Source organism: Ascaphus truei, chromosome 8 (genome assembly GCF_040206685.1).
Source record: "Ascaphus truei isolate aAscTru1 chromosome 8, aAscTru1.hap1, whole genome shotgun sequence".
NCBI classification, from domain to species: Eukaryota; Metazoa; Chordata; class Amphibia; order Anura; family Ascaphidae; genus Ascaphus; species Ascaphus truei.
In genome coordinates, this window is record NC_134490.1 from 33,455,470 (window position 1) to 33,469,509 (window position 14,040).

The 14,040-nt window shown below is 45.2% G+C and overlaps 1 protein-coding gene across 1 annotated transcript; it reads left to right on the forward strand.

Moving 5' to 3' along the window:
• The first annotated feature begins 5,805 nt into the window (after positions 1-5,805).
• LOC142501397 (repulsive guidance molecule B-like) lies at positions 5,806-12,331 on the forward strand. Its single transcript, XM_075611267.1, has 3 exons — positions 5,806-5,935; positions 8,541-9,037; positions 10,371-12,331. The coding sequence occupies exons 1-3, from the start codon at positions 5,857-5,859 to the stop codon at positions 10,980-10,982; spliced, it is 1,188 nt and encodes a 395-aa protein (XP_075467382.1). The 5' UTR covers positions 5,806-5,856; the 3' UTR covers positions 10,983-12,331.
• The last annotated feature ends 1,709 nt before the right edge of the window (positions 12,332-14,040 follow it).

Here is a 14,040-nt window from a genome sequence, read left to right on the forward strand (position 1 = left end):
TCATGCCCAAGTCTGTCTCTCTGGAAACGTCCATATTATATTCCTCTTCTGATAAGGAAAGTTCCTCCACATCGTTAGAGTCCTCAGCTCTTGACCCCCAATCCTTCCGAAGAGCAGAAAAACGGTTCTTTGTAGTTACCTGAGGAACTTTAGCAGCGGGACCTGCAGGACGTCGAAGAGTCCCTCCAAGTCTTTTTACAGTGCTCTTCTTCGTTTTCTTTTTTCCATGCGCCCAACTCTGCTCATTTCCTTTTTTATTATTTTCCCTCACTTGGGTTTCCATCATAGTAGAATCCTCTGATTCCCCAGATTGTTCCCCTGCTGGGTGTAGATTTGAGGAGGTTCCCTCTAAGGGGTCTTCTGGCATTCCGTGGGCCATGTTTACACTCTCAATAATTGTTTCTTCTGTAAGTGGGACTGGACAAACTCCATCCACAGGCAACCCAGGACAAGCTCTGTCCCTAGGAGGATCAAGGCAAGCGCCATCCCTAGGCTGAACCAGACCAACCCCGTCTGCAGGAGGATCCGAACACATTCTGTTTGCAACTTTCAAGGCACGGTCATAAAGTTCTTCATTGTCTTCAAAGTCCACTTCCTGCTCCCATACTTTTGAAATATTATGCCATGCTTCTGTGCAATTTGTATAGGAATGTCCAAATTTATCGCATAAGTTACATTTGATCATTGTACAGCTTGCCCTCTCGTGGCCCAAGGACTGGCACAAGTTACATTTTAGAACATCACAAGACATGCTTAAATGTCTGTTTGAACCACATCTATGGCACAAGGTTGGCTGACCATAATAAAAGCAGTTTCCTCTCTCTCTCCCAATAAAGAAAGAATTGGGCAGATGCTTTGTGACATTGCCATGTCGTCAAAGTCTATCTTGTATTTTCTAACCTCCAATCCAAATTTCTTCCGCGTCCATAATTCTCGTAGGTGGTGCCAGTATGTCACATTGTCTGCCAAGCCATACCAGAATATCTGATATTGGGACTGATTCATGTCTGAAGAGAATTGTTACAGACTTTGTTTCCGGTTTAGTCACAGGAATGGCCGCAAAGGGCTTCCACAATTCAGTGTTTTTAAGACTCTCATATCTTATCCAGAAATGATCCAAAGCTTGAGGTCTCTTCAAACTGACATCATACTCACGGGAACCAGGAACATGGATAAGTGCATAAATTTCATCTGCACGGAAGCCCAAGGATTCTTTTAATAGATGTCTTCCTACAAAAATCCTGTCAGGCTTCATCTCCTCTCCGCCCTTATATCTCAACATTACCACATTTCTCCTTTTCAAAGGTTGTGCATTTCTGGTCACAGTGCTCGCAAAGGATCTCCCACTCCAGGCTGAAGGGGGGGGCTGTATGACCTGGGGTTACCTTAATGTCATTATTTTGCTTTGCCCCATCTTCCGTTTGGGCCACTCTATTATCAGGAACTGTTTGGATAGGAGCAGCACTTTCAGTCTCTACATCCTTCATTTCATTCCCAGGCACTACAGGGTTAATGCTGTCTCCATTGCTGCTAATTACCACCTGCTGTTCTCCCTTCTCAGAGTTCTGAATCACAGGACCTGCTAATATTTATTTATAAAATATTTTACCAGGAAGTAATACATTGAGAGTTACCTCTCGTTTTCAAGTATGTCCTGGGCACAGAGTAAAACAAATAGTACATGGTTACAAGTACAGTTACATAAATGAACAAGGTATACATTATATACAAGACATTGCGTGCACAGTTAAAGAAAATGTATATTATGAGCGTTTGAAAGAGTTACAGACCAGGTTAAAATGTGAGACAGCCTTAGATTTGAAAGAACTTAAGCTGGTGGTGGATGTGACAGTCTCTGGTAGGTTGTTCCAGTTTAGGGGTGCACGGAAGGAGAAGGAGGAACGTCCGGATACTTTGTTGAGCCTTGGCACCATGAATAGTCTTTTGGAGTCGGATCTCAGGTGATAAGTGCTGCAGGTGGTAGGGGTGAGGAGCTTGTTCAGGTAGCTGGGTAGCTTGCCCAGAAAGTATTTGAGGGTGAGACAGGAAAGGTGAACTTTGCGCCTAGACTCTAGTGTTGACCAATCTAGTTCTTTGAGCATTTTGCAGTGATGTGTGTTGTAGTTGCATTGGAGAACAAAATGACAAATTGAATTGTAGAGGGTGTCAAGTTTGCTAAGGTGGGTTTGAGGAGCCGAGCCATATACTATGTCTCCATAGTCAATAATTGGCATTAGCATCTGCTGTGCGATACGCTTTCTGACCAGGAGACTTAGGGAGGATTTGTTCCTGTAAAGTACCCCTAGTTTGGCATAGGTCTTGGTTGTCAGGGTATCAATGTGCATCCCGAATGTTAAGTGGGAGTCAAAACATAAGCCCAGGTATTTAAAACTAGTGACAGGTGTTAAGGTGGTGTTAGCGTTGGTTCGAATCAGGAGCTCAGTCACTGGAAGCTTTACAAATTTAGTCTTGGTCCCAAATACCATTGTTACAGTATTGTCAGTGTTTAAAAACAGTTTGTTTTGGGAAATCTAGTTTTCGAGTCTCAAAAAGTCAGACTGAAGTATGTGTTGAAGGTCAGACAGGCTATGACTGTGTGCATATAAGATTGTGTCATCTGCATACATGTGTATTGAGGCTTCCTTACAAGCTGTGGGAAGATCATTAATGAACACTGAGAAGAGTAGGGGCCCCAGAACAGAGCCTTGCGGGACACCACAGGTGATATCTAGGGGTTTGGAGTTAGAGCCTGAAATGGACACATGTTGGGATCTTCCTGATAGGTAGGACTGAAACCAGTTTAAAGCATGTTTCCCTATTCCAGAGCTCTGGAGTTTGTTAAGCAGGATAGCGTGATCAACTGTATCAAAAGCCTTTGCAAAATCTAGGAATACTGCACCAGTGAGTTGTCCCCGTTCCATTCCACACTGGATTTCATTGCAAACTTTTAGCAGGGTAGTTACGGTGGAGTGTTTGGGGCGAAATCCAGATTGGAATTGGCTAGGGAAATTTGTCTTGGTGTAGAAATCGCTTAATTGGGAGTGGACACATTTTTCCATGACTTTGGATAGAATTGGGAGAAGTGAGATTGGCCTGTAGTTTGAGACAGTGTTTTTGTCCCCACTTTTGAAGATTGGGACAACTCTGGCAGTTTTCCAGGACTTAGGGATATGGCCTGCAGACAGGATAGAGTTGACTATGGACGCAATTGGTTTGGCAATGGCTGGGGCACCAAGTCGTAGGAACCTAGATTGTAGTAAGTCGGGTCCACATTGGCTGCTTAGTTTTAGTTTGAGGAGCGCTTGTATAATCTCCTCTTCAGACACTGGGCCAAATTGAAAATTGTGGGTAGTGTTGGGAGGGGGTGGGACTGTAGGGATACTCCCAGGATGAGATTCATGTTTGGGGTTTGTGCTGCGTTTCGCTAATAAGTTAGTGGCACACCCCACAAAGTAATCATTGAATGCATTTGCGATGTCAGTGGGGTTTGTCAGAGTAATATCCCCCTTAGTGATATTACTTGGTTGTTGATGGTTAGGAGGCTGGAATATATGGTTGATAACCTTCCAGAAGTTAGCTGGGTTTGATGTATTCTGGTGGAGATTGTCAGAGTAATATTGTGCTTTTGCATGCCTTGTTTGCCTTGTGCACATATTCCGCATGCATCTGTAGTGATTGAGATCCTTGGTAGTGCCAGTTACTACTAGTAATAAGCAGGGGGTGGTTCTGTAAGTCCAGGTGAGCATGGATTCTCTGGCTCACTGCTAGCAGCAGCAGCAGCAGCAGCAGCAGCAGCAGCAGCAGCAGCAGCAGCAGCAGCAGCAGCAGCAGCAGCAGCAGCAGCAGCAGCAGCAGCAGCAGCCTCCATTTCCAGCTGCTCCTGATCACCACTCAGGCATCCAAGGTTTTTTACTTTGCTGGTCTCCATTCCCTGTAATCTCTGCAATTTCTCTCAGGGTGGGAGTCTGAGGTAACCTCCATGTAATGGGCTTTTTACCACATCTTCTGTTGCTTCTGCCATTAACCCCTGGGATGCTGGAATCTCTAGAACAGATCCTTGCTCACAGCCTGATACACCCTGAGGTGAGTCCCCTTCTCTGAACCCTGTTTCAGGGCTGTTACCTTCACCTGTAGAAAGCTCTGCACCCTGCTCAACACTGTGGGTTAGCATTTCAATTATTTTTGAAAGGGAACGTTTCTGTTTGACTGAAACCCCTGCTATTTTAGCAATCTCACCCTCCAGTTGGGTTACTTCAACATGCAGACGATGTATTTGCTTCTTGTGCACATCTCTCTCAGATCCACGACATTTCCTTAACTCAATGTTTTCTTCCTCTAACTGTTATACCTCTGCAATAAAGCTTGGTTCTTTTCTTTCTTAAGCAGGTTCTGTTCTGCTCTTTCCTTTCTCTCCAAACTCTCCTGTAACTTACATTCGGCCTCACCAAGGCCTACACCACTGCTGCAGCCTGCAGCCTGCAGCCTCGCCTACTTCCATCTCCAAATCACAGCCACCAACCCCTGGGTCTAAGGCCATCCTGGCTCACCTGCAGCCCATCTTGGAGGAGTTATAGGGAGCGGTTATATTGGCAAATAGGAGTAGTTAAAGGGAGCGGTTATATGGAGCAATAGGAGGTGTTATAGGGGACGGTTATATGGAGTAGTAGAAGGAGTTTTATAGGGAGCAGTAGGAGTTATATGGAGCGGTTACATGGAGTAATAGGAGTTATAGGGAGCGGTTATATGGAGTAATAGGAGTTATAGGGAGCAGTAGAAGGAGTTATATGGAGCGGTAAACGGAGCAATGTGTTGATAGTCCCTCTGGCTCTTAAGGGTTAGCAGAGTGAGGGAGCCTCCTTTAGCTGGGGGTAGGTGTAACTCCGTTTTGACGCTGAGACCACAGGATGGGCTGATGTGCCTGACTTCCCAAACACAAGGACTAACTTCAGGAGAGGCCCCTGAAAGATGTATCAACCCTTTCAGTTCTGTAAACTCTGAAAATCATCATTTTGGATAATACTACTTTTATGCAAGGTCAGAATATTACCCACAATAACAAATATGTGTGCAGCAACTTAGTAAAAGGGTCCAACTGAAAGCATAATCATGTTTTAGAAATAAAATGCATGGCAGAAATCATAATTTTTTATAACTTTTATTGATAATTATTTGTTATTATTTATTAGCAGCAATATTATTTTGGTTAGTCATTTTTTATTAGTAATTTGCTTAGTTATTTTTTATATACCAGCCACTTTTATATATTGTTTTAATCAATATGTATTATTGTCTGTAAGAATCTTTAATGCTCATATGTGTGTGTGTGTGTATATATATATATATATATATATATATATATAACTTTATATATAATGTATCATTTTTATCACCAGCATGTATTAGTTGTGTGGTATTTGACTCACAATTTTAGCACTAATAGTTATCAGAATTAATAATTATTGCGATTTTTTTAGTTGAGTTGTCATTATTAATTGGCTAAGCTATCATCTAATTATCAGTATTAATGACTGTATGATTGCAAATTGTCAACATAATGACGTCATCCTGTCACAGCTCTCATTCATATCAGCACCTCACACGCTTATACTGTACTTTATTCCAGCTCCATTCCAATACTGTACATTCTTAAGCACTGATTGGTAGTTGCCGGTGAGGGTTGTGAGTTCTGATTGGTGAGACGAGCTGTCTGTCTCTGCGTAACTGAGCAGTGGTTGGCTGAGTGAGGTGCCGTTCAGGGGGTATCCGCGCGGTGATTGGCGGAGAGGCTCAGTGACACGATATGCGGCGGAGCGGGACAAGAGGCGGTGGTGGTTCTGGATCGATGGGGGGATTGTTATGGGGGAAGAACGCGGTCCCGCGCCGCGGAGTCTGCTCCGGATCCTATTCCTCGCCGTGTGCGGCCTGAATAGCGGAGGTAACGGACCGGGGGAGGGGGGAGGAGCGCGTTACGTGAGCACAGCAGTGTATATACAGAGGACATGCATTGTGTACATTAGACAGTGACGTCATTATGTTTATTTTTTACAGAAGTGTGTGTGTGTGTAATAATCAACTAATATAATGTATATTAATGTACTGCAATATATTTATATACGGTTGGTACATCATCATATTCAGTCCGTGTGTGTGTGTGTGTGTGTGTGTGTGTGTGTGTGTGTGTGTGTGTGTGTGTGTGTGTGTGTGTGTGTGTGTGTGTGTGTGTGTTTTTTTTTACCAATTCTGTTACTTACTGATGTATATCAATGTACAATAACGGCGTGTTTGTGTTTTTTTATTATCAATTCAATGTTACACATGTATATTAATGTACTTCTATAAATACTGAGGAGAGGTGTGTGAATATGTCACATATGTTATCAATTTAATACATCTCTAAAGTAATGCTACTGTATGTATTTAAAATAACTGTTATATATATATATATATATATATATATATGTGTGTGCGTGTGTGCGTGTGTGCGTGTGTGCGTGTGTGCGTGTGTGCGTGTGTGCGTGCGTGCGTGCGTGCGTGCGTGTGTGTATCGCTCAGTGAGTCAAGACTGACTGTCACTGAGTTTGAAGCAGGGGAACCTGGTTCAATTCCCGGTGTCGGCTCCTTGTGACCTTGGGCAAGTCACTTTATCTCCCTGTGCCTCAGGCACCACAAACATAGATTGTAAGCTCCACAGGGCAGGGACTGTCTGCAAAATGTCTCTGTAAAGCGTTGCGTAAAACTAGCAGCGTTATACAAGAACATGCTTGTGTATATATATATTTGAGTTGTATGGATTAGTTGATATTAAGGACTGTAGAACTTTGCTGTGCAGTCGCTAGCCTCTCTGATCAAAGGGCTTAAACATGTATCATCCCTATATTCTATTGCAGGGGTGGCCAACTGCAGTCCACAAGGGAAACCAGCAGATCAGGTTTTAAGGACATCCCTGCTTCAGCTCAATCAGTGGCTCAGTCTTCAACTGAGCTAACTGAGCCACCTGTGCTGAAGCAGGGATATTCTTAAAATCTGTTGGTGGGCCGTGAGGAGTGGAGTTAGCTACGCCTGTTCTAGGTATGTACAACTTGTACAGCTGCAAGAAGCCTGACTTTTATTTATTACATTTTTTTATTCTATTCCTAGGTATAATTTATACCATTGAAAAATTACATTTAGTAACCTTTTAGAATCCATTAAATGAAAAAAAAAATTCTATAGCAAAGACAGAGTGGTTTCTTGAGAGGTAAAATACCCAGAACTACACTGAAATGTTGACATTGTATTGTATGTTTTTATTTATATAGCGCCATTAATGTACGTAGCGCTTCACAGTAGTAATACGCGACAATCATATAAATAACAAATAATATAAATAACAGGTAATGGGAATAAGTGCTTCAGATATAAAAGTAACATTTAGGAAGAGTAGTCCCTGCTCCGAGGAGCTTACAGTCTAAACATTGGTTTAGTTAGAACAGGGGTAGCGAACTCCAGTCCTCAAGGATCATCAACAGGTCAGGTTTTAACAATATCCCAGCTTCAGAACTGGTGGCTCAGTTGAAGACTGAGCCCCTGATTAAGCTACCTGTGCTGAAGCAGGGATATCCTTAAAACTTGACCTGGTGGTGGCCCTTGAGGACCACCGCTGAGTTAGACCCTAGTGGGACTGCACCTCTACAGTAGCTACAACCCGTGATAATATTGATGCTGTTTTTTCTACTGTAAATTACAAAGCAATTTTTTTTAGAATTGGCTAGTGATATTGGATCTGCTCTTGAACAATATTACATATCTGTATCTTGTGAAAAAATTAACGTCTTGTTATGTTTTTTTATTACCTCCCCCCCCCCCCCTGTTTCCCGGGAACACAGAATCCAAACAGTGGGGGGGGGGGGGGAGTTGTGTGTTTTGTAAACTAACCCCCATGATCACAGGAATGTGTTATGTGGTTAAATGACCAGAGCAGGAAAGGGACTGAGTATTGCTGTTTAATGATATTTAGCAGGAGCCTCTGTAATTACCCAACAAAATTTACAAGCAATGAAAGCTCAGTCTTGACACCATGCTAATTACAGCCCTCTTGTGTTGATTACATTTAACCGTTTCCCTGCCGGAGGTGCCTGCAATCTCTTCCGACGCATCTCGGTCACTTGTTTCAATGCCACTAAATAATTGCAACAAAGGAGTTCAAATATTTATAGTTTGTAGACATGAGAATTAGATCGTAAACTCTTCGGGGCAGGAAGTCCTTTCTCCCGATGGGATATTTGTCTTAATACATTTATCCCATATGTATTATTGTTTGTTTTGTAAAAATTGCAACGTGCTTAGTACTATAGAAACAAAAACGTACGATACTGTAGTGCGCAGAGCCATATAATGACCTGCCAAGTGATCTAACATACAAAGCACATTGCTGAGCTGTCTGGCTGTTCTAGGGTTATAAGTGGGATCCTATAAGTGCGCACAGGGCAGAGTCTTGTGATGACACATGGGGTGGCACATTCCTCGCCTGACCCCCTCCTCTTCTTCGTCTCTCTTGCCAGTGCGGTGCCAGCAGTGTCACATCCAGACCTGCAACGCTGACTACGTGGGGTCCACGTCTCCGGGCCCCTCCTCCCCTGTGGAGCCCCTCCCCGGTGTGGATTACTGCAGCGCCCTGCGCGCCTTCTCGCTCTGCACCCAGCGCACCGCACGTTCCTGCAGGGGCGACCTGGTGTATCACTCCGCTGTCTTCAGGATCAAAGAGCTGTTTCTGCAGCACAGCTGCTCCAGTGAAGGCCCCACCGCCCCCTCTTTCGACAGAGCCCCATGGCCCCAGCCTGGGACCCCTGAGGCCTGCAGCTATCGATGGGCCACGGGACCTCCCAGGACGTATGTGCACTGCGGGCTATTCGGAGACCCCCATCTGAGAACGTTTAAGGATGAATTCCAGACTTGCAGGGTGCAGGGGGCTTGGCCGCTGATAGATAATCAATACCTGTCCGTGCAGGTCACCAACGTCCCTGTGACGTCTGTCTCCAGAGCCACTGCTACCAGCAAGGTGAGTGCCAGCTGCCCATTCCCGCCCCTGCTGCCAGGATCAATACAGTGCAGCCAGACCGGAGCTGACTACCAGCAGAGTTGGTGATTGATACTGTAAAGAAATGTAAAAGCTGTTTTGGAATAGATTCCACCCGGCACGCCACAGGTAGGGCCCACCTCTCTCAACATCACCGGGCCTTACCCAGCGGCGGAGGGTGCCCGCCCAGGTGGTTCTAACACAGAAGTAAGGCTTCACAGTAAGTCAGGCCCAACATCCGCCATCACTGACTGGGTGGGGTCCCTCTGTCGCTGCTGCATAAGGACCCGCACGACAGGTTGGGCCCTGGGGGAGAGGGAGACTTTTTTGGGGGGGGGAAGGAGAAATACCTCTGTCATTCCTCTCATTGCGTGAGCTTCTCACATTCTCATCAATATGCGAATAGCTGCTATTCATTGAGCAGATCTTTACTCAATATTTGATGAGTTAGTCAATAACTCATGAAATATTGAATACATATCTGCTCAAGGAGTGATTTTTATTTCGCCAATTTTTCATTTTATTTTATTTAACCAAATGTGATCTTATGCATGTACACCAGCCTTTTCATTCTTCCTATTGAGGTGAGCTTCTCACATCCTCAATATGTAAATGTATATATTGAATATATGTCTGCTCAATGATTTGTTTTTATTGAACCTCCTTTTCAATGAATGTCAATGACATCTTCTTTACTTCCTGCATGTAGAAGTGCAAGACTTGATCGACATCAGGGGCGGACAACTCTAGTCCTCAACGGCCACCAACAGGTCGGGTTTTTGGGATATCCCTGCCTCAGCACAGGTGGCTCAATCAGTGGCCCAATCAAGTGGCCCTTGAGGACTGGAGTTGGCCACCCCTGATCTACAGTACGGGTGTGTCCCACGAACCTTACTAAGCTTGTGAAGTGGCCCACCAGCCCAAATAATTGCCCACCCCTGGGATAGACGAAAAGGGGGGGGGGGGGGATCTTAACCTATTAACTGCCGGAGGGGACAGCAAACGGATTTCATTGCAATGCTTCTAACCCCTCTGGTGACAAAAGGGTTAAAGAAGTCAGGGGTAAAGGGAGTTATATAATGGGGCCAAACAAGAAACTGCACATATTTATCACAGGGGGGCAAAAACATGCTTTTAAAAGTATTCCTTTTGTTTGATAAATCGGGTGCGTTTTTTTTTTGCATTGGTTTTGATACTTATAATAAATAAGTCCCATAAACGGGATGCTCGAAGCTTTACAGCTAGTAAGAATATGAGCATGGCTGGTCTGTCCTTTATTTGCAGCCAATAGCTTCTTCTACCTTCCCAAATGCAGATCACAGTCATAATCAAGGCTTTCCCGGGCTGCACCGAGCAGCGAGTTTACCAGGCTACGAGCGAAGACCTGCCAGCGGCATTCAGCGACGGCACTGAGGGGGCAGGCGGCCTGCGCGTGGAGAAGCCGGGGAAGGTGGAGATCCGCGCCCCGCATGCGGACGCTACCATCGCGATCCGGCGCATAGGACGTTACCTCACATTCGCCATCCGCCTTCCGGCGGACGCAGCGAGTTCAGGAGCGCAGGAGGGGGACGCCCTGCAGCTGTGCCTTCACGGCTGCCCCCGGGACGAGCTCATCCAGGGGCATCAGCTGCCCCTCCCCCAGTGGACATTAACGGGGGAGGCCGCGATGGAGAGGTGCCGGCGGCTGCTGCTGCACGCAGAAGACGCTTATTTGCAGTCATGCGTGTTTGACCTGCTGACCACGGGCGACCCGGATTTCTCTCTGGCCGCTCGCGGGGCGCAGGAGGACCTGCAGGCCCTGGGACCCGGTGCGAGAATCCGGTGGGACGGTGAAACCGCCGCGGGAAGCAGCGATGGGACGCCGCGAGTGAGAGTGTATGTGATGTGCAGCGTGATCATCCTGTGGACGCTGCTGGGCCTAAGTTAATACCTACCTCGCACTTAACATATTTGCTCTTACAGAGGCCTGCAACAGGCCCCACTTCCAGAGAATGGGTTAATTGTGGTTGCCTCGCTGGCTGTGAAGGGGTTGAATGCCTGAATTTTAAAATCCGCGTTCCTGTCCCCCTTCAAGAAGCGAATAGATCAGGATCAGGACAATAGGCATTATCAATTGGCTATTTTTAACTTGAACTCATAATCGCCTTTTTTCTTGCTGTTTTTTTCACCTGTATATTATTTCACTGGCGTCAGCTGTTACCATAGCAGTCTTAATGGGTGTAAATGGCGGTGGCCATTTTAACCTCCCAGGAATGCACTTTTTTTTTTTTTTGCAACATATTTCCAGCATTCAATTAAAAAAAAAATATATGACTTTGCAACAGTACAAAGAGAAGATTTTTGTACTAGGCAAGTTTAACCCGCAGTTGTTCCAATTTGAAGGGTTAAAAACAAACAGTGGTGATGTTAATGTTCCCACAACTCTAAGAATCTCCCCCTCCTGAAATAAACTCTCTCCTTGTACATTTCTGTAAATACATATGTAATATTTTGTAATATCGGTAGCTGTTAAATAGAACTTTATACTCCTGTAAAGAATACGTTTTGTAGGCGCTGTGACTTGTTGCTGATTTATTTTTTTGCCCAGTTTCTGATGGGGGGGGGGGAGGTGGTGTGCTGCAGGTCCTGGTGGCACAGAAGGGGTTAAAGTGTCTCCAACCCTTGTTCAGTATAGAAGCCGCCTCCCACTGCCAGAGATTTGTCGTTAACCCCTTCAGTGCTGGAGAAGCCTGTGAATAAATATTCAGACGTGGCAGAGGTTGTGGCACCCATTAACGCAATGTGTTGTGTTAACGCTGGTGTGCCATTTGACGCGAGAACGGGTGGGCAACTCCAGTCTTCAAGGGTCACCAACAGGTCAGGTTTTGAGGCTAACCCTGTTTCAGCACAGATGCCTCAAGTCACCATCTTCGACTGAGCCACCGGTTGTCACCTGTGCTGAAGCAGGGATATCCTCAAAACCTGACCTGTTGGTGGCCCTTGGGGACCGGAGTTGCCCACCCCTGCAGTAGAGCCATTGAAAACAATGGATAAGGAAATAACATGTTATTTAACTTCTTTTTGTGTGCGTTATTTTGCGTTAACGGGGCTAATAAAGTTGCTACATTGGTGTGTGTATATATTGACAACTATATAATTAATTTATGTATAATTCACAAGTGTCTGTCTGTCGCAGCCTGTTTTACTTACAAGCTTTTTGCTCCCAGTTCAGGTCAGTGGAAATCTCTTGGCAAGGACGTTCCTCGAAAATTGTTGGATTTTTGAATTCTCAAAATGGTGACACACCCGCCCCCCCTCCGAACTTTTTCCAAAACCAATATAGTCTCCGCTCCCCCATCACCTGGTTGTGTTTTTATTCCATTGCCCCCTCCGCAAGTCTTGCGAACCACTTGGAAGCTTACAGTATATTCAAACAGGAACACAATCACTTGAATTGTACAAGCTACAGGCCATTTGTCCATGCAGGCGGTGAGGTTAGATCAAGGGCCACCAACAGGTCAGGTTTTAAGGATATCCCTGCTTCAGCACAGGCAGCTCAATCAGTAGCCCCCTCCTCGCATTCAGTATATGTAGTCGCTGCACTTTTTCTCGCATACAGTGGTAACTTGGAAGGTTTTGCAGGGAAAACACACATTCTTGAAAACTGAGACAACCTTTTTTTATTTATTTTTTTAAGAATGACATTTTTATTCATAAACAGCAGAATCTTAGAACACCTCGATTAATTCTTATACGGACACCACCTTATGCAAATCCAGGGAATCTGCAGCCTGGGCAAGGTATATAGCAGCTACTATACACAGTGAAAGCGCTCACTCGTGTGGCGTTCACTGCCAAAACTAACTAACCCCATCAGTGCGGAGCAATGCGTTGCTGACCCCTTCGGTGTCAAATGGGTTAACATTAGCTTTCAACATTTTAGGATATGTTTAATAACTTTGCCGAGTTCTCTATTCTGCTCTCATAATTCGGGGCTAGAAAGTATGGTGGCCATCTTTAATACGCCCCCTTTCTTTATTTAAATTACTTTTTAAGAGAAGAAATGGGGGATTTCACACAGGCCGGCAAAACCAGTGTGATGAGAGCCTGGTAACAGTGTTCTGCTTTTTGATGCCTGGCTGTCACGGAGTATTATTCCTGCAGGGCCCTCGGGCAGCGAAGGCATTAAACTACTTTTTTTTTTCTGGAAGGGATTCCTGGTAGGAAGGGTAGACTGACTTGTAAAGTGTGTGTGTGTGTGTGTGTGTGTACAAACATACGATCACACGAAATCAGAGGACAGCACTCAGGTAAACAGGTTTGTATAGTGAACAACATACGACACAGGTAACTGACATTTCGGTCCCCAAACGAGACCTTTCTCAAGGTGGTCCTTTTAGGGGACCGAAACGTCTGTTACCTGTGTCGTATGTTGTTCACAATACAAACCTGTTTACCTGAGTGCTGTCCTCTGATTTCCTGTGAAAACGGTATCGTATGTTTATTTATTACTTATGGCAGCGGTGCGCAAACTGGGGGGCGCGTGAGATTTGTCTGGGGGGGGGGGGCGTGTAGTGGCAGAGGTCACGCGCTCTTCCCCAAGGCATTTAAATTAAAAGCCGGGGGGCGGCGCAAGGCCCATACAACCTCTACTTACCGAGGTTCAGCCAGCTTCTGGACTCGTGACCATGGCAACGCCGCGTGAGGTAAGGAAGGGGGGGGGGGGCGCAGCATAAAAAGTTTATCCGCCCCCTGACTTATGGGACAAGCACCTACCTGCATGGACTTACCAGTGGAGTGCCGTGTGTGTGTGTGTGTGTGTGTATATTTTTTTTTATATATATATAATCAAAAAATAAATAGATGATACCGTTCTGTGGCTAACGAAATGCTTTTATTTGTGCGAGCTTTCGAGATACAAATAAAAGCTCGCACAAATAAAAGCATTTCGTTAGCCACAGAACGGTATCATCTATTTATTTTTTGATTATTGAAGCTCGGCTAAC

Coding starts and splice junctions, on each gene's coding strand:
- LOC142501397 (XM_075611267.1), top strand. CDS start 5,857: ATGGGGGAAGAACGCGGTCCCGCGCCGCGGAGTCTGCTCCGGATCCTA. Junction 5,936..8,540: donor GTGCGGCCTGAATAGCGGAG/GTAACGGACCGG, acceptor CTCTCTTGCCAG/TGCGGTGCCAGCAGTGTCAC. Junction 9,038..10,370: donor GAGCCACTGCTACCAGCAAG/GTGAGTGCCAGC, acceptor TCCCAAATGCAG/ATCACAGTCATAATCAAGGC.